The 27,492-nt window shown below is 50.1% G+C and overlaps 2 protein-coding genes across 2 annotated transcripts in view; one reads left to right on the top strand and one right to left on the bottom strand.

The window, feature by feature from the left end:
- Positions 1-565: 565 nt before the first annotated feature.
- On the bottom strand, positions 566-15,460 carry NCSTN (nicastrin). Its single transcript, XM_086693090.1, has 17 exons — positions 15,306-15,460; positions 13,721-13,825; positions 9,982-10,105; positions 9,227-9,348; positions 8,658-8,803; positions 7,809-7,959; positions 7,433-7,542; positions 7,022-7,174; positions 6,223-6,327; positions 5,980-6,057; positions 5,098-5,270; positions 3,665-3,767; positions 3,435-3,530; positions 3,044-3,131; positions 2,587-2,741; positions 2,142-2,354; positions 566-1,341 (listed from the first exon to the last, which is right to left on the bottom strand). Exons 1-17 carry the CDS (start codon positions 15,388-15,390, stop codon positions 1,219-1,221), a joined length of 2,130 nt encoding a protein of 709 aa, XP_086549216.1. The 5' UTR covers positions 15,391-15,460; the 3' UTR covers positions 566-1,218.
- A 38-nt stretch (positions 15,461-15,498) lies between these two features.
- COPA (coat protein complex I subunit alpha) overlaps positions 15,499-27,492 on the top strand; it is a 45,726-nt gene continuing 33,732 nt past the window's right edge. The window contains exons 1-4 of the mRNA XM_086693089.1: positions 15,499-15,655; positions 18,852-18,965; positions 19,151-19,224; positions 23,440-23,520. Coding sequence (XP_086549215.1) covers positions 15,616-15,655; positions 18,852-18,965; positions 19,151-19,224; positions 23,440-23,520 — 309 coding nt within the window. The 5' untranslated portion in view covers positions 15,499-15,615. The remainder of the gene's footprint in view (positions 15,656-18,851; positions 18,966-19,150; positions 19,225-23,439; positions 23,521-27,492) is intronic.

Raw genomic sequence — 27,492 nt, 5'->3', positions numbered from 1 at the left:
GGCCCTCCGTGACCCAGCCCCAGCCCCCTCTCCTGCAGCACCCCGAACGACTTACCGTTCCCAAACGTGGCCCGTGCCTTCAAGGCCCTGTGCTTCCACAGCTGAACTCCACAGCCTGCAACCCAGATGCCCCCTCCTCTGAGCAGCCTTCCCGGATGCCACCCCCAGTGCCCGGAGTCCTTCTGTGCGTTACCGGAGCACCTGGGAGATGCCGCACGTGATCACCCCGGATTGCACCGGTTTCTCCCCTCACCCCAACTGCCAGCCACTCAGGGCTGGGACTGCATCCCCTAAATTTCTGCAGCCCAGCCAGTGTCTCAGAGTGAACAAAGAAACGTCTGTCGAATGGAAAGTGGGAGGGTCAACGATGCTAACGCGGTTCTTTCGAGGGGGAAACCGGGGTTCCAAGGCTCCATGGGAGCCCCGCTTTGAGGGCTTCCACTGTTTCTGACAGAGCCGCACTCCTTGGGCCTCTGGAGACCCGGAGGGAGCACGTGGTAACAATTCCATGACTTCCAGTCTGAGGTCACCGAGCAGGAGGGCACGGAAGAATGACACATACAGGTCATGAGGGATAGTCTTTTAATGAAACTTGCTATTTATATATTTACACACGCACACGCGCGCGCACACACACACACATGCACACACGGAAAAAGAAAACAACAAAAATAGGTATTACAGCTTAATAAAATCACAGCTAGCACTGAGGGCTGGAGGTGACCTGGCAGCACACCCTCCCCGAGGTGCCGTCTACGGGTCTGGAGACAGGACAGCAGGAGGGAGACAGATCGCCTGGCCTGCACCTCGGGGCTTCCTTGTGGTTTGTTCCTGGCATTCAGCCTTTGTGTCCTTCCTGGTCGGGAAAGTTGGGACTGGGGTGGGGTGGGGAGTAGGGGGCGGTCTAGGGCAGGATGAGAAGGGAAGAGGGACCCTGAAGAAGGGTAAATTAGGGCGGGCAGTTAGGAGTCAAACAGGAGCGAGAAGCTTCCATTTGCCCTCCCGGGATCTGGCAGGGGTGAGGAAGGGCAGACAGGTAGGGGAGGCTGGAGAGGAGAGGGAACTTGTTTCTCTCTCTTCGGGGCAGTTCTACTTGTTCATGTTAATTCCAGTCTAAGCAGGCCCAGAGAGGTTCCAGTGACACGCTAGTGGCTTATGTCCCCGTGGGACAAGTGGCCTAGGATGTGAACGGTAGAGCGGGCGGGAGTTGGGCTCCTCTCAGTAAGACACGGCTCCTGGCTCCCGAGGGGTGATGAAAAGGACGTCGGCCTTGGCGTTGATGCAGTAGGTGACGACGAGAGAGAAGACGAGGATGCCGAAGCCCACCATCAGGGTGATGAACTGCGGGAGGCGTGGGCAGGGAGGGAGAGAGACGTTGTCAGAGCCCAGCGTGGTTCTGGATCACCGCTTGGGGCTGGGAGCCGGGACCTCGGGATCCCAGAGCTGGCTCCAGGCACCGAGTGCTGAGCAATCACAGACAATGTCTTCCCGACTGGAAGACGGAGTGGCTCCGTTCGAAAAGAGGAGTATCCCTGTTCTTCCTCTACTTTGTATTACTAAGATTTTAAGTATCTTTTTTTAAAAAAATTTACTTGAGAGAGAGAGAGAGAGAGAGAGAGAATATCCCAAGCAGGCTCCATGCTGTCAGCCCAGAGCCCAACACGGGGCTCGAACTCACAGGATCGTGGGATCGTGACCTGAGCTGAGACCAAGAGTCAGACGTTTAACCTACTGAGCCACCCCGGAGCCCCTAGATTTTCAGCATCTTGAAGTTAAGATCCATGACTTTGGTGGCAACTCTCCGGTGGCAACTATGACATACCGGTGATGGGGACTCAATAAACCGTGGCGCCTGTGCACACCCTAGTGCCAGCAGCTGGAAATCCCAGCTGGGAGGGAGCTGTGGGGACGCTGCAGGGTGAGGAGCTCCTCCGGGGGGCCCTCCTCCTGGCGGGAGCCCACCTCCGGCGTGAACACACACTCACTCTGTCGGTGAAGACAGACTTCGCGATGGGGCGTGCGGTGGACAGAGGACAGAGCGGCAGTAGGTTTTTGTGGCAAATGGGAGACGGAAGCAGGTAAGAGGTAAGAGGCAACACAAAGAGGGCAGGGCGGTCTCTGGCATGCCCCCCCCGGCTCACCTCCAGCTCTCTGCTGGCTACCAGAAATATGCGGGCCCGGATGTCTTTCCAGCGGCTCTCAGTCCATGTGGAGTATTCAGTAGAGCCCCACTGCCTCAGTTCAAAGGCAGGGGACAGGGCCCTGGCCAGTCGCGCCGTGGAACGCACACAGCGGGGCAGCCGGTCCGTCTCGTTGGAGTTCAGAGGGCCCTGAACCCACGCGTACTCATACAGCTGCAACGGAAGACCGGCCACAGGGCGGGGCTGAGGTGATCCTCTCTCACCCCCGCCACGCTGTGCTTCTGCCCAGGCTCCTGCCCTCCAACACTCAAGTTCAAGGGGCCGCGTCCCTCGGCCTTTGCATCCCAACTCCTTGGGTCCAACTGGGTCTAGGATGCTGTCCAACTTCCCCTGGGGGTACGGGGCCCTCGGGGCACCTTCGACACCCACTCCCATTCCCACTCACATCCTTGTTTTCACTGGGGACTTTACTTGGATCCTGGCACTGCTCTCGGGGGAGGTCGACCACCTGGCCAGTCAGATTCGCCAAGGCATACTGTACCACGTAGGTGGTGTTGGTGGGGCTGGAGACGGCGATGTAATGCTGAAGAGGCCCGTCACCTGAGTGGAGAGCACAGGGAAGGGAGGGTTTAGAAGGTGGAAGGAGGAAGGAGGAAGGTGGAAGGTGGAAGGTGGAAGGTGGAAGGTGGGTGCGGGTGGGAGGGGAAGGAAGAGCCCGAGGTTGACGGGAGCCAGAGAAGAGAAGGGAATGGATCCCACACATATCAGGGGAAAGAAAGGAAAACAGGGGAGAAGGAAAGGAAAGGAGAAGGAAAAAAAAAAAAGCAGAGATTAAACCAAGCTGATGACTTTTTCCGTCTCTTGCCTCGGCTAAGGGTGCCATTCCCCCAGCGCGTGCTTACCCAAGTAGGACCTCAGGTCCTGCCTGAGGATGGACTGGAACCAGGAGTTGTTGGCCCTGACCAGGAACCCATAGAGCAGGCGAGTGACCTAGGATTGGGACGGTGAGAGTCAACAAGCCCGTGACCCGGAGCCAAGCAGAGCTCTCAGTAGAGACCCTGTCGCAGGGCGGGAGCCGGGTCGGCCAGGGACTTTGGGGCTGGGGACGCAGAGGCTGGCTCACAAGGATGCCGGAGGCCCACCCGGGAGCACCCTGGAGCAGCGGGAAGCCTTGCTGGCACGCGCTGGCATGCTGGGCTCCCAGGTTTGGGAGAAGGGGTTAAGTGCAGTGCAGACGGGACGGGCTGCCGCGTGCGCAGAGCCGGAGAGGAGGCGGGCCCCACTTGCCCTTACCGTTTGGGGATCGGCCTGAATGGTGTCACTGAAGTTGGTTCCTCCTGCCAGCTGGTACAGGGCACGTCCCAGCACCGTGGCCACATCCGCCAGGGCCTGTGGCAGGCGGGAAGGGGGGGCTGAACGGCCCACCTCTTCTACCCTCTACAAGAGGGTCTAACCACCTAGAAGACGTTCTAACCATCTTCGCCGTGTTCCCCACGCTCCCGGCCAACCCGGGCGAGTGCTACCTTGGCAGTGTCCGTCACAAAGTTGAGGTCCTCTTCGGGGCTCTGCCACTCGGGGTAGCTCACGTTAATGTTCTCCGCTGTGTCGTAAATGCTCTGGTAATAGCTGCCGGGAGAGCGGGCATGAGCCTCGGCCACACTCAGCCAGGGCCCTGCCCCGGTCCTCCCTCACAGGCCCTTCATGTAGGAGCCTGGTGTGTCTTTTCATCATCCGGGGGGAAGGAACAGAAAATGAGGGTCCCATACTGAAGAGGGTGTGGAGAGGCAGAGCAGTGAAACACAAGGACCTTCCGGAGAGACAAGGTAGAAGAAGCAGATGAGATCAGAAGGCAGGAGACTCCCTTCCTGGGAGGTCTTCAAACAGAAGAGACACTTCCCCAGAGTTTGGGCTGGAGACGGCTGACAGGACTTTTGGGGAGCACGCCCCACATCACCAGAGGTTGGATGACGGTTCCAACGAACGTGAACATTGAGGGTGCCTGGGGGCCGAGGGGGATGAACGGGTCTTTCCCAGACACACGACACTGCCCTGGGTCCAAGCACTGTATGCTCCCTGGGGAGCCCCGTGAAGGCAGAGCTTAGAAGAGAAGCTTAGAGGAGAGCTCCCAGCCTTCAGCACCAACAGATGCCGGCCCCACATAGAATCAAGGCCAAATGTGTGCAAATGAGGACTATCCCTTCACCCCGAAGCGATGCCGGGGTCAGACATGGTGCAGACGGCTGACCTCAGGTGCTGGAAGTGTCCCTGCCCTAAATGAGCAAGAAGATGCTCCTTGGCTGGGGTCGGAGAGCCAGAGCATAAGCACTATTACTCAGAAACCCACTTGGCCTCATGGAAGAGGGGAGGGAAGCTGGGAACCTAGCAATCTGGCCCGAGTAAGAAGTCCCATTAGCCCAGGGCTTAAGTTAGGGGCTCTTTGGGGTGCCCAAGACCAGGAGAGAGGTGACTAACAGAGCCTCACCCCGTATCTCTGGAGTCCCCTCAGCACAGGGGACGCTTTTACCCCAAAGGCAAGAACACGTTACATTTCAGAGTGTGAATGCTGTCTGCGTCCCGCTCGGCACCCTTGGGCAGGCCCCAGACCCGGCCAGCTGGCTGTCCTCAGGGCGCTCCTGTTGGGGATGCTGCCCTCTGCTGGCAGCCCCAAGGACCCAGGCCTCGGGAGAGCTGGGGGAGGCGGACCAAGCACGGAAAGGCTGAGGGGGCCCGTGTTCTAAGATGACATCAAGTCACACGGGGCGACCGGCTTAGGTGCGAACAGGTCACTGAGCAAAGAACACAAATTGACCTGAGATTTGGAGGGGTGCTGTGGGGAGAGGAGAGAGGGGAGAGTGGTGATCTTTCCTGACACAGGAGACACTCCCCACTCCGGACCCCAGACCACAGGACAGATTCTCTGGGAGGAGGAAGAGGGTGTGGGCTCGGTGGCTCTTACTGGTTATGGAAGACAGCAGAGTGGTCGGCAAGGACGACACCAGAGATGTTCCGAGCCCGAAGAAACCTTTGCAGAGAAGACGGCGGGAGGGGCTGGGACTGGTTCGGCCTCCGGAGGACCACAGCAGGGACGCCGGCCCCGCTCTTCTCCAGGGTGCTCAGGAGGGCCTCCACCTGGGGGGGGAGGGGTAGCTCAGGGGAAGCTGCGGACAGGGAAGCCGGACGCATCTTCTAGGCCCACGACGCTCCCGCCAAGTCCCCAGCTCGTGGTGCTGCCCCCGGCCCTCCTGCACCCCAACTCCTCAAGCCTTTCAGGATCCAGGCTCTGAACGTCCGGCAACTCCAGCTGTGTCATCCTCACTAGACGCTTGATTTCCTACTCTGGCCAAACTGGAGGAACAAGTAACAACGCCAAACTACACCAAGTGCCACCCAGGAGCCCAGGGCGGGGAGGGCGCTGACACTGGAGTGGCAGGAACCCCATGAGAAAAACAGGCCCAAAGCTGGACCCTGAGAGGAGGGAGGGTCTTGAACAAGTAGTGAGGAGCCTGGAGGACGATTTGGGTAGAGGGTCCGACACAGCCAGGAACCGAGCAGGGCAGCCCGGACAACCGGGCAGCAGAGAGGGAGGGGCCGGTCACTCCCGGGCCCTCTGCGGGGCGTGGAGGCGGGGAACCGCCCACCCCAGGGAACCGGGGCCACGAGCTGCGCTCACGGTGCTTCCTGCGGAGCTGGAACAGCCAGGCTGTTCTTCCTTGAGCTGGTCCCCCGCCTGAGGTCCTGTCTCACAGGCCCTGGGGGGTGGCGGGGGTCAGGCCCGGGTGAGGGGTGCCCACATTCCGAGCCGTTGAAACAGAGTGAGGCGGAAAGATGCTCAGATTACCTGATTGTGTACAGACTCATTTTTCTGGGACATGGGGTCTGTGTGCATCCAGAGCTCTAGAGAATTCCTTAAGGCCACCTGGGGGAGGATGAAGAAGCAACACTTGGCTGCCCGCGGGGGCCCGTGCCCCGAGACCAGAGGAAGGAGGAAGGTCAGAGAAAAGTCAGGGAAGAGGCAGTGGCAAGGAGGACAACGAACAGCGGAGGAGGAGGCGGGAGGGGGAGGAGGGCACACGCAGCACACCTGTCCCAGCTCCACGAACGAGTCAATGTTCTCTAACTGCACAGGAAACTTGCCCTTCTCCATGTCGTACACCATCCTGGAGCTGCCGATGTAGTCAAATGTCTCCTGATGGGGAAGACGGGCGGGAAAGGGAACAGAGATTCCCAAGGGTCGGGGCAGGCTCAGTCTCCGGAGGCCAGATCACCAGGGCGCAAGACACGAAGGCTACGGTCTCGTGTCACCACAAGTGCTAGCCGGCTTACGCAGTCACGTGACCTCACCCGCCTCCCTGCCCGGCCTCCCAGCTGTGACTATTCCTCATGTGTGTGCATCACAGGACTTCTCGAGCCCAGAAATGGGGAGAGCAGCCTCGGTAAAGGCCCGAGGCGAACATCAGCTGTTATGTGCCTGCTTCCTGCCTCTCCCTCCCCTCCGCCGACGCAGCCGTGGCTGCCCTCCCCTTATTCCAAGGCCAGGCTGTGGGGGCAGTGGGGGGAGGGGGCAGGAGCCTCAGGGCTCTTGGGTGGAAGTGGCAGTGAAAGAGTCCAGAGAATAAAAGCAAAAGGCTGCCTCCCAGAGATCGCATCAGCGGCGGAGGGAGGGGGCGGGCAGCACACTGATTCCGATTCCAGGCCAGGGTGTGAAAGCTTCCTAAGATGTGTGACTCTGGGGGGAGACACGTGGAGACACCTCCAGAAGCTCTTTGCTGAATGACAACTCAGGTCAAGTGCCCAGATCGTCCCCAAACGATAGCCACTCTCACATTTACCCTCCCTGCTGTCCTGCCCCTCCCCGCCTACCCCAGCAGAAGAGCCCCTACCCCTTGGAAGAAGACAAACATGACATTGCGGGGAAGGGTCAGCGCGTCAGGTGCCTTCTGCAAAGCTTCAGCGGCAGCCAGCTGGGTGACGAAGGAGGCGACGGCACTTTCAGCCCCTGGGGCCACGTTCCAGAAAAAGGAACGACTGTCCAGCTGGGTACAGTGGAAAAGGCAGGGGAGGCAGGCTTTGAAAATGGCAATTAGGACCGGGCCCCAGGCTCCCTCTCCTATTCCAGCCAAGGGAATGTGTGTGTCCTGGGACAATGGCCATACGAGGGGGTCCCACGGCCCAGACCCCTCTTCCCTGGAGGCTCCCCAGCACAGCGACTCTGAAACGTGATACGCCCGCAAGAGGCCCCCCAGCCCTTTTGGCGCCAGCCCTGTCCACCCTGACCAGGGGCCCGCACTCACCCGGGTGGCAGCGACCACAACCCTGTCATCAGGCTCTAATGCCCCAGATATATTTATAGGCTTAAGCATGCTCCACACGTTGTAGTCGGACAGGGGGTCGCAGACGATTTCTGAGCAGGACAGAGTGAGAGAGCGACAGAAGTTAGGGAGAAGCCACAGAGAAGGCCTGGAGACGCCTCTGACTGCTGCCCCGCGGACCCTGTCAGTCATTTCCTGCCTCCACTGCTTTAAGTTGGTTTATCTGCCCTGTCCGCTGCAGGAACAAGCGGCCTCAACTGTTCGGAATTGTTCCCGACTCTCTCGCCCCATGCTCCCTGCCTGAGCTCCCCCCTTCCCAGGTCCCCAGCACAGCAGCCGGGTCTCGGGTCTGTCCTACCTGGGTTGATGCTGAAGGTGCTCTGGATGGAGCTGCGCCGCATACAGGTGACAGTGCTGATGACAGCGTGCATGTGGGAGAAGAGCTGCATGGCGCACAGCGGGAAGGTGGGTGCTGAGCCGTTGGGGCTCAGGTTGTGATCGCGATAGCACTAGGAGGGGAGACGGGCCCCACTGAGGCAGCTCGCGTGGAATCCCTCCCATGCTTCCCAGGAGGGCCCGGCCCCACCCCAACGCTCGCTCGTCAGTCCCTGAGCTATAGTACAACGCCAGGATGCGTAAGGTCCGAGAGAAAACCTCACCAAGAGATGCAAAGGGGCACAGACTCAATGACTGACTTGGGGCGGATGGAGTGTCCCCATCCCAAACAGCCTGGCCCAAGTTCCCAACGCGATTAGCTGTCAACTGTGCTGAACCAAATATCAAAAATCAAATTCAAGACAGCTTGGACATCAACTCACCATGTAACTTTGGAACAAATCTAACCGCTCTACAGGTCAAAACAAAGAAGCTAGGCCAGAATTAAAGATTATTGTAATTCAGAACATTCAGAAGCCTCTGAGCTGAATCTCTCGCAGTTCCCAGTCTGATGATCTTTTTCCCACACCCGGGGTTCCTAACCAGGGCACACCTTATTTCAGATCAAGTAGAGTTTATGTTCTCTTCCAGCCTAACAGCCATCAATGCTGGAAGAAGAGGCAGGAGAGAAATGGGAAGGGAAAGGCGAGAAAAATAAACGTATTGGCTTTTCTTGGAGCATCTACCATGCAGAGGTGCCCTGGTGGACGAGCCCTCCAGGCGGGCGGAGCTCCTACGAGATTTCTCTTTGCTAGGAGCTGGCAGCTATTACCTGCTTGATGACCTTGGTTTCATTTTCATCTTCAAGAAGGAAGATGGGGAAGCTAAAGTCTTCATAAGCCAAGCCGTCGCCTAGGGGGTTCCACGGGATTTCTCTGCAGTGAGCAAATTCTGGCCCATACGAGTTGGAGTAAATGCCTGAAGGGGAGGATGGGGGACCAGCTGTTGGGACACTAAGCATTCAGGGCCTGAGTGAGGGAGGAAGGCTAGGATGTCGTAGGGTTGGGACCAAGAGCTCCAAAGGAAAGGGGGACTCAAGGAAGCAAGCATCAACCTGTCACCACCTACAGGGAAACAGACACTGGTATCAGGGTGTCCTGGGCTGGCTGGTTAGGGATCGGGGCCTATGACAGAAAAGGAGGATGGAGGGAAGTGGACGAAGGGGAAGCAGCAGAGGAAGCGATGAATGGCAAAGACAAAGAAACACTGTCTTCTGTTTGGGAGTCAGCTGTTCACACTACACACAGACAGACGCATCCCTCCAACCCTCCAAAGACACGAGACTGAAGCACCAGTGAGCTCTGCGTGACGGGAGGTCCCCTGATCCTCCGGGGCTCTTACCAAACCCATCATTGGGACACTGCACACTAGGAGAGGAGCCCGACGCAGGCCTGGGTTTGGCCAAGGACACTGCAAGGCCAGCAATCCGGCTGGTTGTCCCCTTCAGCTTCTCCATCAGACTCCTGGGACAGGGAGGGAGTGCCATGGAGGAAGACTGGGAAGGTTACCCCTGGCCCAGTATCTTGCCCCCAGGGATGGAAACAAATGGGAAACTAACGGAATCCAAACCTTTGACTCCTTGTTGAACACACGCGGTGTGTTGACTCTACTCCTAAAGAAGTGAAACCTCCCCCCCACCCCAACTGTTAACTCGTTTCTTGCCTCTTTTCTGTCTCTAACTCCTTTTTTTTCTTTCTTTCTTTTTTTTTTTAAGTAAGCTCTACACCCAATGTGGAGCCTGAACTCACAACCCAGAGATCAAGAGTAGCATACTCTATCCGCTGAGCTAGCCAGGGGCCCCTGCTGTCTCTAACTCCTAAGTGAGGACTATGACCCAACCTGAGCTTCGGCTTCATCGCATCTACCCTGTCCCTGAGTGCCCCTATGGGCCCTCCCTCCTGCCTGGGGTCTTTACTCACTGGACCCTATCTGTAAGGTCACCCAGACGACCCCTCTGATGGGGCAGGTTTTCTTCCGAGACTCACTCTCGCCCTGATCGGACCAGGGCAGCCAAGCGAACCTTTATATACAAGTGTGGGGATGGCCCCCCAGATCTTCCCGGCTGTGGCTTCCCTGAAGGCACACGCAGTTCTTACCTGGTGAAGAGCTCGCCCTCCAGCAGAACCACATACGGGGGGTTGGGGCCGTCAGTCAGCACCCACTGCAGGTCCCTTTCTTTCTCCACCACGTGGAGGATCCCTGTGTCCCCGCTAACGGAAGCTGCCAGGACAGAATGGGCTCAGATTAAAGCTCCCGCAGTTGACGACTCTGCCTCTGCCTCACTGATTCTGCAGATCACTTATCTCCCAAACATGGCACCGGATGCTGGGTTAACGCAGCCACTTCCAGACTTAGGCTTGAGCTGAAGAGCTGACTCCCCCAGCTCCACCTGAAGGCGACCAGCAGGGACTGGAGGACGAGACAGCCCGAGAAGTCTACTCATTTGCTAAATCTCAGAAAGGTCATACAATCATTCTCTCACCCTCTTCCCTCAACCTCATTTAGCCACATGTACACATTTCCAGAAGAGGAGACAACATGGTTTTCAAACCTGTATTTTCTCCAGGAAATGGCAGGCTTTAGATCTCTGGCTCAGAGTTCTAGCACTGAATATTCCTGTGTGAAGACATATGTGCAGACTCCCTTGACCTGAGGACAATTCCTGGGTCTCCGTTCCTTTGCCCTATTTGGGAATGACTTTACTTGCTTTTAGCCTGTTTTAGGCAGGGTTACTCAAGAACTTTGAGATCTCTAGAAGAGAGCTTCCCAACTGATGGGTCTTGATGGGTCAGGGACGAGCTGATATTGACCCCCCTCATTTCTGGGGACCGAGGGTCTCCAGAGACCCTAGGCTGGTCACTCCCAGCCAGGAGCAGACTGACCCAGTACCCGAAGATGCCCTACAAATACCATACGTCTCCATATATGCCAGGATGCCATACAAATACTATTTTCTGTATCTCACGAACGACAAAGATCGGGCAGCGCTGTGGTAAAGGATGGGTAATCCATCGTCCAGAATGCCTTGAATTCTATGCAGCAGTGCCTGTCGCGTCCCTCGTGATCCACGTGGAGACATCCTACCATCTCCCCACGAGCCTTCTCGCCAGTGAAAATTCCTACCATGTATGAAAAGTTGCATATTGTTTTAGAGCAATAGTTCTCGACCCTAGTTGAATCACTGTGGAGTTTTAAAAAATACAGACGCTTGGGCCTTATCTCAGACCTACTAAATTAAAGTCTCTGAAGGTGAGGCCCAGGTACGTGTACTTTCAAAACTTGCCACATGATTCTTTATTATACCTAGCCAGTCGTGAAAACTACAGCTCTAGATCAAGGCACTGAAATATTTATAATTTGCACAAGACAAAGAAAGACCTTAAGCACTTCCAGACTGCCGGCCAGGTAGAAGTTTTCTTCCGTGGGATTTGGCAAAATCGAGACACGGACCCAAGTCCCCAACATTCAACTATGTCTTCCACGTGGTAAGTACCCAGTAAGTTCATGTGGATGGTGATAACAATAAACTTTAGAGGAATATCAGGACCTGGAATAACCGTCATAAAGACTTAGCTACCACCAGCAGTTCTAAGTCTGACAAAAGGCAACAGTCCTCGGCGTAGAAAACCCGGAAAAAGGAAAAGCTGTTCTGACAAACAAAATATATATAGCTTCAGCTCCAAGGAGGACAGGGAGAAGATAAGCCAGGACGCTGGAATAAAACACCTGGATTCTAATCTGGATTCCAACTGGTGACTGTATAGTCCAGAGTAACTTGCTTACTTTTTCTGGGCCTTCCATGAAGAGAAACTTTTTCACCCTTATTCATCTCATACCTTGGAGAGAGATTTAAAAAGGAAGGAAAGGAAAGGAACCAACAGATAACCCTCTTTGAACACTTTAAAAGGGGCCAATAGGGGTGCCTGGGTGGCTCAGCCGGTAGAGCACGTGACTCTTAATCTCTGGGTTGTAGGTCCGAGCCCCACATTGGGTGTGGAGATTGCTTAAAAATAAGATCTTTAGAATAAAATAAAGTAAAATCAAATGAGCCCATAGAAACAGAGCAGTATAATCAGAAAGCCAAACCAAATCTTTCTCTCCTTACGTTTACCATGCTAGCAAGCCTAATTAAAGAGGGTGTAGCTTGCTCGGGACAGACAAATACGAAGCAAGACTTAGAAATAAGCCGAAAAGGAGACGAGCTCTCAATGAGGAAGTGGCCAGAGTCCAGCCCCTCCCCTCTCCTTTCTGTGCTGGCACTTGGCTCACTCCTAGAGGCTACTGCTTTGCTTCCCACAGGGCTGCTCTCAGAACACGAAGCCGACTGACTCGGTCCCACAGAGGGCATCTTAAGAGCACACCTCCAGGAAGACAGGGTCCTAGCGTTTTGGCACGAAGAGTGGAGCTCCGGCAAGACCAGCAGTCTGATCTCAGCCCACACTTGGACCTGGCTCCCTTCTACGCACAAACTCCGTTGGAGAACGGAGTCCGAAAATTTCACTTGGAACCGTTTGGAACCAGTTAGCCTACCTCCAGCAGGGACACGGCACGGTGGACACAGAGCGAGGCTCAGGGAAGGCCGGGCAGGAAACGAGTTAACTGCCACATTAATCAGGTCCTTCACTTCGCAGCGTCTGTGTCCGCCTACCAAACTAGGAGATTTCAGGCAATCACGCAGGACTCCGGAGACCGTAGTACTTACTCAGCGTCATCAATAAATGTAGGAGATAGTCTGACTTTCAGCTTTGTGCAGGTACGTTCTAACCATTTTTATAGGCGTTTACTGAAATTCAGAGGTGACCGATATGGTGCCGAAGAAGCCATGATCTGACTCTAAGTTTCCTGCTTACCGCAGAACTACATTCGGACAGAGCAATTATTCACAGAACAAAACATGAAGAAGGGAGGCTATGTAGCAGAGGAACTGGGGTTCGGCCTTCACATCTCTGCTCTTTCTACGTCCATAGTTTGATAACCATACTGTCATGGTACCCTGTTTTGGGACACATTTACAAAGCACAGAGACGAATCCAAATGCTTCACTAATTCCTCCTGCAACTATCTGGCTTTCTCAATGCCTTCCCTTCAAATAGACTACTGCCTTAAAGAAGTCCACTTTGGTTCCAAAAAGATGGTTCAGGTGACGATGGACTCGTAGACTATGAGACTCCTTTCTCCTTAGAAAACAGTACAGTTTTCTACTTTAGTGGATGCTAAGTGTCCTGACTTAGAACCTGAGCCATGGGGCTCAATTCCTAGCCTCATCACTTAATAGCCTGATGATCTTGGGAAAGTTACTCAACTTCTCGCAGTCTCCATTCTGTCATTTGTAAAATGGGGACAATAAGAGAATCTACTTCATGGGGCTGTTGTGATGGTTCAATGAGATGCACACGCACGAGGCTCAAGTAAGCAGCACTTACTAAGCATTAGCTCCTATTAATTATCTTGCCTGGTTTGACAAATGGCTCTCTGTCACCTCCTACCCACACAGCCTAATTTGTGTGCTGAGACTCCCAAGCAGGACTTGGATCTTGAGATCTAAGGCACAGATTGAAATATCATTGGCCACAGGGGTGCCTAGGTGTCTCAGTCAGTTAAGCACCTGACTTCGGCTCAGGTCATCATCTCACGGCTCGTAAGTTCGAGCCCTGCATCGGGCTCTGTGCTGATGGCTCAGAGCCTGGAGCCTGCTTCAGATTCTATGTCTCCCTCTCTGTCTGCCCCTCCCATGCTCATGCTCTCTCTTTCTCTGTCTCTCAAAAATAAATAAACGTTAAAAAAGAAATTAAAAAAAAATCACTGGCCACAACACAAATCCCAGCCTCAACTCACACTGGCAGCCAATCTGATGAGTGGCGTTGAGCAGACGGACACAAGGAGCTGTTTTATTTAAGGAGATGTAGATCTTCCTCTCCACTGAGTTTCCCCTGCACAAACCTGCTCAGAAGACAAAAAGTGTTAGAAGAAGAGAGGCATTGGCACTATCAAGTCCTTAGCTCACCGTATGGCTTGGGTATATCATACTTTCTAAAAAATTTTTTTAATCTTTATTTATTTTTGAGAGAGAGAGAGAGAGAGAGAGAGAGAACGTGAGCAGGGGAGGAACAGAGAGAGAAGGAGACACAGAATCTGAAGCAGGCTCCAGGCTCTGAGCTGTCAGCATAGAGCTCGACACGGGGCTCGAACCCACAAACTGCGAGATCATGACCTGAGCCGAAGTTGGACCCTTAACCGACTGAGCCACCCAGGCGCCCCTGGGTATATCATACTTTCTAAAGCGGGATTAATGTCCATCCTTCTCACTTTCTGGACACATTACTGGATCAGATGAATGCGCCCAGCGATGTGCCCCAGAAAGTTATTACAAATTCCAATCAGGACAGCTGATATTAAAGCTAAAAGAAAGAAAACTTCATTTCCTAAAGGAAAAGGCACGTAACCTCAGATGTCCCAGTTTTCGGTTGCACGGGTGAGCATATTTCTGCTTTCTACCTTGCATGTGCATGTACCTTGCACCCTCGTTAATGAAAGGGTGCCAGTCTAAGAATATAGATTACGATAAAACATCTTTGAGACATTTTTCCAGGAATCTGAACAGAATTGGGAGAAACCTTATGCCACAGATCTGTCAATTAATCTAACATCCACAGGTCGTTTGTGTGTGGCTACAGTGTGGGGCGACTATAATTTCTCCTCTGGGGAATCTCTAAAGATAATATGAACTTGAGGGGAGGTATGGTCATAGTTACATACAGGCACGTTCGCATTTTAGGGCTTGACCAACTACAAAGACCTATGCCAGGACATACATGCGTGTAAGCAAACGTTTCTGCACGCTGTAAATGCCTGAAGTTTCTTGAATCACTATTCCACAGTCTAAACAGTTAAGAGGACCCATACCCTACCTTTGTCTCACTTCACTGATAAGACAAACTGAGGCAAAACACAGGGACACCGGTCGATGGTGGAATCAACAGAGGAGGGAATGAGGAATCCACTTAGTGAAGCACCGCCCTGCACCCACAGAATGAGGCCGCTTTTGTCTCCGACTAAACGCACTGGGAAGGGGCTGAACTGACACCTGTCCTTTCCGACAGGGGGTGGGGTGGCTCCGGCCGTGGGGAAAACGAGGCAGGCGGACAGTCAGGCTGGAAGTCCGGGAAGAGGCCCGGAGGAGGAAATGGGGCGACACGACGTGCCGCGGGGTAGAAGGGGCCCTCAAATCAAATCCAGGCAAAGAAGTGTGTGTGTGTGTGGGGGGGGGGACTTCTGTCGTGGGAACGAAAGAGAAAGGATTTACAGGGTGGGGGCACAGAGGAGCAGAGGGGCCAGAAGGGGGGACGGCGGCGCTCGCGGCCCGGCCGGTCCCGACGGCTCTCCTAACACACCGGAGCTCACGCGCGGGGGGAGGCCTCACCTGCCAGCAGGACGCAGAAAGACAGAAGGCGAAGAAGACTCCAACTGCCCGGGTCGGCCACAGGGCCGCCCCCAGCCGTGGCCATCTTGCCTCTCGGCTGAGCGGAAGCCTCCCCTCCCCTCCAGCCCGGCAGTGGCTTCTCTAGGCCAACGCTGGTGCCGTCTCTGTGGTCCGGAGCTCCCGGGACCGGAAGTTCGTGCCCGCGGAGCTTCCGGGAGCCGCGGCGGAGCGGCGCTGACGTGGAGGGAGGCGAAGGGCAGCAGGGAGTGGCGGGGCTCGGGTCGGCACCTCGGAGCCGCAGGTCTCAAGGATGCTGACCAAATTCGAGACCAAGAGCGCGCGGGTCAAAGGTAAATGGAGAAGACGAGGGGGAACTCGAGGACCGGGTGTCGGGGGCGGTGCTGTCTCGGGGGGGGTGACCGAGGCCGAGTCGGGCCCACGGCACGGGCAGGAGGGAGGGCGGCCTGGCGGCGGTTCTGCAGCCCTCTCTTCTCTGGAATGCCCTCGGGATGTGATTGACCTGCGGCGGCTCCCGCACGGTTCCCTTGCTTCCCTCCCGTCTTCTGCGGGGGCCGGTGCTCCCGACTTTGATTCTTTGGGTCCCTGTCGGCCTTTTGAGGACCGTGTTGTAGGGAGTGGACCTGGGGATCGAGTCTCGACCTGTGCCATTCGCATCCACGTCTGACGTTTTCGGAAATGAGCACTGGCTGCCTCTCTTAGGGAGGCTTTGGCGGCACCGTATCGACATCCAGCGCCTCCATTGGGCGTTGTTTCCTACCTGGAGACAGGACATTGAGACCTGTAACCCCAGTAAAGTCTGAGCTTGATAAGGTTGTCCGATAAAATACAGGACGCCAAGTTACATTTGGATGTCAGAGAACGAAATGATTTCCAGTATCGTTCGCTGTTGATCTGAAGTTCAAATTTTAACGGGGTATCTTCATTCTTATTTCCTAAATGGGGCAACTCCAAAGCATGACTATCAGTGGATGGGGGTGGAGGGCGAAAGACTGAAACAGCCGTAGTAGTCTTTTGGAGTGTTAGAATGGGAAAGGCAGAGAAGTAAGGTCCCTTGAGATTTCACATGTAAGTGTACATGTATATGTATGCATACGTACCTATGTAAGTATATGATTTGAATATTTAGTAAGAAGAGCAGAGCAAGTTGGCTTGGGAAGTTGGTGTTTGGAATCACCTGGCCTTACTTTGGAATCCTGAAACATTTCCCTAACGAGCTGTATGATCTCGGGCAACTTATTAAGGTTTCTTAATATGGTCCCTCATCCGCACAATGTGAATAATTAACATTCTCCTACAGAGAGAATTAGAATGGGATAGCATATGACTACATTTATTACAGTGCCTGCTGTATACTCCGTAGCTCAAAAACTGGAGGCCATTGTTATGTAAGAATAGATTCTGAGCAGTTTCTTTTTTTTTTTTTTTTATTTTTTTTAATGTTTAATTTTGAGAGAGAGAGAGTGCACACATGCAAGTGGGGGAGGGACAGAGAGAAAGGGAGACAGAGAATCTCAAGCAGGCTCTGCGCTGCCAGCTCGAAGCCCGACACAGGGCTGGAACCCACGAACCGTGAGATCATGACCTGAGCCACTGATGGACGCTCAACCAACTGAGCCACCCAGGTGCACCCCCCCCCTTTTTTTTGAGATAGACAGCAAACGAGCACGTGCACGGCTGGGGGAGGGGCAGAGAGAGAGGGAGAGACAGAGAATCCCCAGCAGGCTGTTAGTGTGGAGCCTGATGCAGGGCTTGATCCCATGAGCTGTGAGATTGTGACCTGAGCTGAAGCCAAGAGTCAGAAGCTTAACCACCTAAGCCACCCAGGTGCCCTGATTCTGAGCAGTTTCTAAGTCTCGTGGGAGTCTTGATAGTGAAGCATGCCACCAAGAATTTATGGATGGCTGAAATGGCCTCGCTAATCCTTGAATTTTCTCTTCTGCTCTTGATTTCTCAATGGGAATAGAAAAGGAAAGTGAGGAAAAAAGATGTCAGAATATTTGAGAGTTAATATCTCTTAATGAGTATTACTGTACGTCATGGAAAAAAATGAACAACATAATAGGAAAAAACAGAATTCAGAAGAAAAAACGTGAATGTTCGGTAAAAAAATGGAAATATTCTCCACTAACAGTGAAAGAAATGTTAAAAAAAAAAGGTAAATAACCTTTTGAATTTGGATTAGTAAAACAAACAAAACAACAAATAACCAATAACAGCCAGTGTGTGCAAAATGGTTACCTTCAGAAATCCGAGGAGACTGTATATTGATGGTCTTTTTGAAATAAGGTGGTATCTATAAAAATGTTAAATGCGCATACCTATTTCTGGCAATCCTACTTCCAGGTCTTTAGCCTTAAGCAGTAATAATGCAAATAAGCTAGATTGCGCATAGAAGTATTTTCTTTAGGGCCTATTTTCTAGTAGGTGAAAGTTAGGGGGAAAAACTTAAATGCTCATCACTAGAATAATTTTTAAGTGTGGTACATCTGTGTTTTGCTGTTGTTAAAAAGAATGAGGTTAGGTTTGTGTGTATTTAATAAGATCCACGATGCATAGCTAAGTGAGAAGTTTGCATAACATATTTCCATTTTGATAAAATGATGCCGTCTGCGTTAGAAGTCTGAAAGGATGCACTCCAAACTGTTAGCAGTTGTTACTTCTGTGGACCTCCATTTCCAGTCTGTTACTCCAAGGAGTAACAGACAGATTTACTTTCTCACCTTAAAACAGCTGCACAACAGAACAAAATGTGTGAATCAAAAGTTTTCAGACACTGGATAACAGGCGGTGCAGGAGAGTGATTTTTGAGAGAAGGGAAGTAAACAAGGTGAGTCCTGTGAGTGGTTTTTAGCTTACTACCTGGAGAGTTTCCAGGCTGCAGGATAGGGAAGGGGAAAGAGCCCTGTCGTCTCACTGTGGAAACATAGTTGAGAGTTCAGGGCAGCCAAAACTGCTAGAATTTGCTGGACAGAACACCAGAGAGGGAGCTGCCCAGAACACTGGAGTTCTGCAGGGGATCCTGTCAAGCCTTTGTCTGATTTCTAATCTGCATATGCATGTGTGGAAATGACCCCAAGCCTGGGATAGAACCCCTGGAGAGGGGGAGGCAGAATAATCCCTGGAGCTCACTTAGATCTGGGAATAGTTTTGTGTTCCTATCCGCTGGAATGGAAAGGCCTCCTAATACTGCAGGGCATCATCTAGAGACCTCAGGTGGTATCGCCTTCATAGGGGTGCCAAATTAGATCTAGACTAAAGGCTGTTGTCGACCCATGCTAGCAAAACTAAAAGCGAACTTTAAAACAGGCATCCTAAAACAAAGCCCAACAATATTTAAAGGAATATAACAAAATCTAGCCCCTAATGGCATACAATTCGTAACGTCTGGCATTCGACGAAGGAGCGTCTGAACCTAGGATTAACCTAGGTGTTCGTTTTTCTTACCTGAATCGACAGGGGGTGGCATTGTGGGGCATACTTAGCTAATTGGATCACTCCTTGTTTTTTTCTTTTCTTCCCCTCTAGGGCTCAGTTTTCACCCCAAAAGACCTTGGATCCTGACCAGTTTACACAATGGGGTCATCCAGTTATGGGACTATCGGATGTGTACCCTTATTGACAAGTTTGATGAACATGATGGTGAGATGACACTTTCTAGGAGGGAATTAAAGAGATCTAAGTATTTATTGTCTTCTGGAGTAGTGTAAACTTTCTTTAGGATTAAAGAATACGGAAGGGCCGGAACCAAAAATTCCTGAATAAGGATCACTTTAGAGATGAGCAAATACAGCTCTCTAACACGCGTCGCCTGCTTCCTTCGCCAGGTCCAGTACGAGGCATCGACTTCCATAAGCAGCAGCCGCTGTTTGTCTCCGGAGGAGACGACTATAAGATTAAGGTACAGAGGGTCTGTCATGACTGGGAGTAAAGGACAGGCTGTCGGGTGTGGCACTTGTAGAAGGGACTAAAAACAGGACCTCTCATTCATACAGAGCTCAGGCTTTTGATGTTACCAGGAAACGTTTATTGAATACTTACTGTGTACCAGACACTTTTATTTTGGGGGAATTAAAAAAACAAGAAACGATCTCTGTTCTCAAGGAGCTTTTATTCTAACGGAGGAGATACGTGTATACTCGAAATAATAGCACATGCAGTTTGGTGAGTGATACAATAGGGAGAGAACCGAAGTGAAATAGAGGACAGTCCAGGTACCAAGACAAAAAGGCATGACACAGGTGGATACGTTTGAGAAGCTGTGATTAGTTGTGTGTGAATAAGCTCTGGAGAGAAGGTGAGAGAAGGGCCCGAAGATGAGAGGGGCCAGATCATGCAGGACCTGTTTGCAGTGCTCAGAAGTTTGGATGTCATCGCACAGATAGGAAGGAGCCATTTAAGGGGTTAAAATAGAGGAGTGACATCGGATCCACATTTCTTTTTTTTTTTTTTTTTAAAACTTTACCTGAGCAGTAGTCTAGAGAAAGGACTGGATGAAGCGGGCAAGCCTGGAGGCAGAAGTGCCGGTTAGGACACTGTCGCATAAGCTCGAGCGGCCCGGTGAGCAGAGCCTGGCCTCGGACGGTACACGCAGATGGAGACAAAGAGGTGGATGTGAGAGCTTAGGGAAGGGAGTCTGTGAGTCTGCCGGAGGGGCGGTTAGGGGGGACTAATGAGATGACTGTATCTATCTCCGGCCTCTAGCTCGGGTCACTGGGTGTGCGGGGTGCCATCCGCTAGGAGAGGGAAAACAGGAGGCGGTGCGGTTCCCTGGAGTGCTGGGGGAGGGCCGTGTCTTAGTGTGTCGAGGCTGCGGTGACGAAACGCCACAGCCTGGGCGGCTTATTAACAGCAGAAACTCTCAGTTTCAGAGGCTGGAAGTCCAGGATTAGGGTGACAGCCCAGTCGGCTTCTGGTGAGGACCTCCTAGGTTGCAGACAGCTGACCTCTCTCTGTGTCTTCGCGTGGTGGAAGGAGACGGGGATCTCTGTGGAGTCTCTTACGAGGACATTACCGTTTGGGAGGCCTCCACCCTTGTGACCTCAGCGCCCCTCAGAGGCCCCGCCTCCTAATGCCTTTGCCTTGGGCGTTAGGATTTCGGTGTATGAATTTGGGGGAGGACGCAAACATTCAGTCCATAGCAGATGGCTAACGAACACCGTCTTGACAGAGATGAGTTTGAAGCACCTCAGGGACGGTCTGTGGAGATGTGTCTGCACAGGGGACATATTTGGGAATTGTCATCACGAAGAAGGGAGCCAAAACAGAGCAGTAGAGGGTGTCACCCCGGGATTATGTGGAACGAGAAGACAGGGTGTCATTTCTGATAGAGGAAGTAGAGTTCATATAGGGAGGAATGATTTTAGAGGTTGGAGATGAACCAGAGGGAAGAAGCAGAAGCCTGTTGGATGCCCAGGAAGGAGGGAATTTTGGGTAGGAGGAAAAAGTGGTCAGAATGAGGTAAGGACCGAGTAACCTTTGGATTGCTTCATTAGGAAGACATTAGTGATCCTAGCGCCTTAATATGAAGGAAGGAAACAGAATAGACGCAATTCTTTGAAGAAGCTTGACTGATAAAGACAAAACTGGAGTGAGAGGCTTTGAACCTTTAAAAAAAATAATCAAAGTTTTTCTCTCTACTTCCACATGTTGTTTTCATTAAGCATGTACATCCAGTCAAACCAGGAACTGAATAAAGTCTTTTTTGAAGGCTAGCTTAAGATTATACAGCAGAACTTAGGCATGACAAGTGATGACTGCCTGCAGAGAAAAGAGGCACTGTTTTTTTTTTTAGGTTTTTAGCACCGCATCCTGAGGGCAGCCAGTGGAAGCTCAAACCACCTGATAGACCTCAGAAGCTTCTAGGAATATCACTTCATTGTAATAATTGTAGTAAAGTATTTGTCATTTTTCCTGATGGCCATTGATGTTCAAGAATGGTTAACTCAGGTGTTTGTAATTTGCTTAAGAAAGGAAAGACTGAGTGACATGTAAGATAAAAGATTTTTTCCCCAAATCATTCACATGTTTTAGAAAAGGATTGTTTTCCATGTATATGAAATGTCCAGATAGGCAAATCAGTAGAGACAGAAAGTAGATTAGTGGCTGTCTGAGGTTGGAGGGGTTGGAAGCGAGTGGGGAGTGAGAGCTATGGGTATAGTGTTTGGGGGGTGGGAGTGAGGGAACGCTCTAAAACGTGGTGGTGATAGTTGCACAGCTCTGAACGTACTAAAAACTGTTGAATTCTGTACTTTTAGTGGGTAAGTTACATGGGCTTTGAATTATATTTCAATAAAGCTATTAAAATGAGGGCATTGGTTAGCTGGTGGGTGTGCAGTGTTCTCACAGGAAGCCGTAAGTGGCCAGCTTCTCAAAACCCTACAGGTCTTTATGGATTCACAGTTTTGGAGTTCGGTAGTAGTCTGTGAAGAAGTCAGGACAGTGCAAAGTTGGAAGTGTGGAAGTTGATGTTTTTATTTTTTTAAAAAGTTTTATCTATTTTGAAAGAGAGAGTGCACGAGTGTGCCAGTGGAGGGGCAGAGAGGGAGAGACAGAGAATCCCAAGCAGGCTCCGCGCTGTCCGTGGAGAACCCAAGGTGGGGCTCAAATTCATGAAACCACGAGATCGTGACCTGAGCCTAGATCAAGAGTCAGTCGCTTAACTGACTGAGTCACCCAGGTACCCCTGTAAGTGTGGGAGTTTGTTTTATTAATTAATTAATTTTAGTAAGATTATGAAAAATGTTTATTTTTAGGAAGAGAGAGAGCGCATATGCGCGTGCATGCAAGTGTGGGAGGTGGAGAGAGAGAGGGAGGCAGGATCTGAAGGGGGCTCTGCTGATGGCAGATAGCCCGATGTGGGGCTTGAATTTATGAACCGTGAGATCATGACCTGAGCTGAAGTTGGATGCCCAACTGACTGAGCCACCCAGGCGCCCCTGGAAGTGTGGAAGTTTAATATAAACACTGAACTCTGTAAAAGGCGGAAAAGTTACGAAATGGCATTTATCGTATGATCTAATTTTTGTGTGACGCTCAAACTGCACTGTGTATGTGTATTTTGTTTATAGATAATTCATTGGAAAAGCATTCCAATACTTTCACCTTTGGTGGTGTTTACCATTTCTCATTTCTGCACATACCTGTTGAGCACCTGCTAGTGTTAACCTCTGTGTTAGGTGCTAGGGGTTAGTGCTGAGCATGATGGACAAGGACCCCACCTTTAGGGAGCTTGCATTCATGTTTGGACAATCATACTTTCAGGTTATCCGAATTTGTTTCAGGAAATGGTATTACCTTTTGTAACTTACAAAAGGAAATTTAAAAAAATTTTAGTAAAGAATAGTAACTAGGTGGCTTGGGGATAGATTATAAAAAAAATACTAGGTGTTAAAAATGTTTTTTTTTTTTTTTTTAAAGGCAACTCACCTCTTATTTTTGAACTTTTTGGAAGGTTTTCTGGATGGGAGTCTATGCTCACATTTCTGTCTTTCTCAGTTATGTTCCTTGATGCCTGGTACTTTGGTGGTTGGCTCAACTTTGTATCTGAATATCGTGTTTTTCTGCTTAGTTCACCCTAACTGAGCAAGGTAGTATTTTCCATAGTGATGAGTTAAAGTCTGTGTGATAGACAAGTACAGACCGTGAAGGTATGTGTATCATTTGCCAGCAAGGTAGCAGTCTAGGAGGAGGTGACACTGTGTGTTACATTCATGTTTCCTTTAGAGTCATCGTATCTGTCCTGCTTTTTTAATCCTCAGCTAAGATAGTGGGTAACACACTAGGGGGTCAGTATTCAAACTAAGAACACACTTATGCAGTAGAAAGAAGAGTGTCAAGTCAAGCCCTGGACAAACATCTCATCTTGTTTTAAGTAGAGTTGGTTTCTCCCCAGAGAAAGGAAAAACCTTTCCATAATTTCCCCTAGCCTTGCCTTTTCCCGTCGCCATGTGTTTAGCTGACTTATGTTTTCATCTTTGATTTTTTTTCCTCCAACCTTAAGCAAGTCTTAAATGAGACTTCCTATCAAGGTTCCTACCTATATAGAAATGCAAAAATATAAGGCAAACTTACTTGTTGAGAAACCTGAGTCCCTTAGATGGATTTCTCTTTGCAGGTGTGGAATTACAAGCTTCGGCGCTGTCTCTTCACATTGCTTGGGCATTTAGACTACATCCGCACCACGTTTTTTCATCACGTAAGTGGCCATAGGAGCTCTAGTTGTAGAGCATTCTTCAGTTGCCCTGTGGGGATCTTTACTTGCTTCTCAGGAACCCATGACAGAAGAATTAGTGGAGTTTTTGGAGTGACTCTTCTAGAAACTATGTGGCATTGACCTTTCTGCTTTGTTTCTGTCTTCAAAAGGAAACACTCAGGGTTATATTGAATTTAATTTAATTGGGTTCAGTGGGCTCTATAAGGAAGTCATTGATTCTCTGTAGGGAAAAGTAGAAACTGGATTTTAGGTTTACTGAGCTCTAGTGGATAAAAGTTTGCAGACTGATCCCATGTGAGGTGTTATTAAGTAGGTGTGTCTGGAGGGAGGTCAAGGTTAGGTGCCCTTTGGATGAGCTAACATGTTTTGAAGCATTAACAATTAGGTGCTTCTATCTTAGGATTTTAGGGTACAGTAGAGGCTTTTCCTTTACCCAGGCTTTATGCCTTCTTTTTTTTTTTTTTTTTTTTTTAACGTTTATTTTTGAGAGAGAGAGGGAGAATCTGAAGCAGGCTCCAGACTCAGAGCTATCAGCAGCACGGAGCCCGACGCAGGGCTCAAACTCATGAACCGTGAGATCATGACCTGAGCCAAAGTTGGACACTTAACCAACTGAGTCACCCAGGCACCCCCATACTTTTCTTTGATCTATCAGGTATCCTAGAAGACAGATACCGAGTTACATATAGATTAGAGACTCCTAGCCTCTTAATCCAGTCCCAACCTGGCTGGATCTTTCTATAATCTTATGCTATTAGATTTAATTTGTACCATTTCTTGACTCTAGTAAACTGAGTCTCTTGAATTAAGTTAGAAAGAATATAATGAAATAAATGAGAATTTCCTGGCTAAGTATACTTTATTTCTTTTTATAAAATTCAAAAAGTAAGTTTTAGGGTAGAATAATAAAAATTAGAACTAAAACATTTGAGAATGATTAACCAAAGAGGTAAAAGACCTGTCCTCTAAAAACTGTAAAACACTGATGAAAGAAACTGAAGAAGACACAAAGAAATGGAAAGAAATTCCATGCTCATGGATTGGAAGAACAAATATTGTTAACAGGTCCATACTGCCCAAAGCAGTCTACGGATTGAATGCAATGCCTATCAAAATACCACCAGCGTTTTTCACAGAACTAGAACAGACAATCCTAAAATTTGTCCGGAACCACAAAAGACCCGAATGGCCAAAGCAATCTTGGAGTTATCACAATTTCAGACGTCAGGTTCTATTACAAAGCTGTAGTAATTAAAACATCACGGTACTGGCATAGAAACAGACACAGAGATCAATGGAGGAGAGAGCCCAGGAATAAACCCACAATTAAATGGTCAGTTAATCTTTGACAAAGGAGGAGTGGATATACAGCGGGAAAAAGGCAGTCTCCTCAACAGATGGTGTTGGGAAAATTGTACAGCAACATGCAGAAGAATAAAACTGGACCACTTTCTTTCACCATACACTAAAATAAATTCAAAATGGATGAGAGACCTAAACGTGAGACCTGAAACCATAAAAATCCTTGAAGACGGCACAGGCAATTTCTTTGGCATTGGCCGTGGCAACATTTTTCAAGGTGTGTCTCCTGAGGTGAGGGAAGTAAGAGCAAAGGTAAGCTGTTGGGACTACATCAAGATAAAAAGCTTCTGTACAGCGAAGGAAACAATCAACAAAATTAAAAGGCAACCTATGGCATGGGAGATTGCAAATGACATCTGACAAAAGAGTTAGTGTCCCAGATACAAAGAGTTTATAAAACTCAACGCCAGAAAAGCCGAGTAATCCAATTAAAAAATGGGCAGAAGACATGAACAGACATTTCTTCGAAGAAGACATCCAGATGGCCAACAGATGCCTGAAAAGATGCTCAACATCACTCATCATCAGGAAAATGCACATCAAAACTGCAGTGAGGTATCACCTCATACCTTCAGAATGGCTAAAATCAACAAAAGAAATAAGTGTTGGCGAGGATGTGGCGAAAAGAGAACCCTTGTACACTGTTGGTGGGAGTGAATACTGGTGCAGCCACTGTGGAAAACCATGTGGAGGTTCCTCAAAAAGTTAAAAATAGAACTACCCTAGGATCCAGTAATCACACTAGTGGATATTCACCCCCAAAATACAAAAGCTAATTCAAGGGAATACATGCACTCCTGTGTTTGTTGCAACAGTATTTAGAGTAGCCAAATTATGGAAGTAACCTAAGTGTCCGTTGATAGATGAATGGATAAAGAAGTTATGGTGTGTGTGTGTGTGTGTGTGTGTGTGTGTGTGTGTGTGTGTGTGTGTGTGTGTGTGTGTGGGCGTGCGCGCGCGCACACAGGAATGTTATTTAGCCATAAAAAGAATGAAATTTTACCATTTGCAATGACCTGGATGGAGCTAGACAGTATAATACTAAGCAGTATAAGTCTGAGAAAGACAAATACTGTATGATCTTACTCATGTGGAATTTAAGAGACAAAACAAATGAGCAAAGGAAAAAAAAGAGACTAAGAAACAGACTCTTAACTATAGAGAACAAACTGATGGTTACCAGAGGGGAGCTGAGTGGGGGGAATGTGTGAAATAGGGGGTAGGAATTAAAGAGTACGCTTAAAATGATGGGAAAAAAAAATTCTCAGCAACAGTGCACACCTTGCTGTGAGCTTGTGGCTGGGTGTTGTCGATGAGGCCATCCTGCTGGCACTTAATCCTGGGGGACATACTTCACTTTAGAGAAATGAAGCCAAGTGCGCTCTCAGTTTGATGCATGACTCTTAATGCACAAAACAAAATAGAGGAAATACATTTTATTAAGGTCATTCTCCAGATTCTTTCATCCTAAATTTTCCTCCGGCGCTGCTGGGACTTTGAAGAAATCATTTGCAGTGTAAGACCCTGTGGGGTCATGCTTTTCAGTTTAGAATGGTTGGAGGAGGTGGCCAACGTGAATTGAATGCTTGCTGAGTTGCCAGAATGGTCTTCTGTCACCTTTTCCATGGTTCTCAACCACAGGAGATTTTGTCCCCCAGAGGATGTGGCAGAGTCTGGATGTGGCAGTGTCCAGACGCATTTTTGTTAGGGCTTGGCAAGGAAGGCTGCTGGCATCTAGTGCATAGAATCCGGCTGTGCTGCTAAACATCCTTCCATGTGCAGGACGGCAGCCTTCAGAGAATCATTCCACTCAAAAATGTCAATAATAACCCATTTTATGAATGGAAGAAACTAGGGTTCAGTGATGTTAAGTAATTAATAAAGATATATGTGATTCATTAAAAAAAAAAAAAAAAGAAACTGCTTGAGAATGGTAACTGCTCAATAGGATGATCTGTGAACTAGGGACTGTCATCAGTGCAAGGGACCTGCTGAAGACTTGCCTGGGACAAGTTGCCATCTAGCTGGAAAGTTAGGGAAACTTTATTTTCTTGGCCCAGTAAGTATATGTGTGCCTTGTACTTGCTAGGTTCTGTGCTAAGTGCTGAAGATACAACCGTGAATAAGAAATGCTTCCTTTTCTCAATTACAGATTCTAAATAAGCTGCATCGTTTTTAGATGTTATTTTCTGTTTTGGTTCCTAAGATGGGAATTTTTTGAGACTGGATGGTCTGATAAAGGAGAAGTCAGACCATAAATCAGTGGTCTAATCCTGGGGTTAAAGGGAGAAGATCATTTCATAGGATCTTAAATTAGGACTAGCCATGTATAAGTAGAAATGCACATATACACACTCATACACATGAAAGTGAGTACAGTATATGTATTTGCCTCTCAGGATCCTTTATGCCTTTGTCTGGCTTCCATTCTGAAATCTCCCAAGTGCAGGCGCCAACGTGGGAAAAGCTGATAGAATGGTGGGGAGGAGGCAGCGAGACGGACAAATCCGAGGCTGTGGTCCCTTTGCTGGTAGAGCTGAGACGCCAGGCCACGGAATGTTTCCTCCAAAGAGAGAAGTGATCACAGAACCT

This window comes from Puma concolor, chromosome E4 (genome assembly GCF_028749965.1).
Source record: "Puma concolor isolate L17-30 chromosome E4, mPumCon1.1.hap2, whole genome shotgun sequence".
Taxonomy (NCBI): Eukaryota; Metazoa; Chordata; class Mammalia; order Carnivora; family Felidae; genus Puma; species Puma concolor.
The sequence above is the reverse complement of the archived record's forward strand: the minus strand, read 5'-3'. Positions and strand labels throughout refer to the sequence as shown.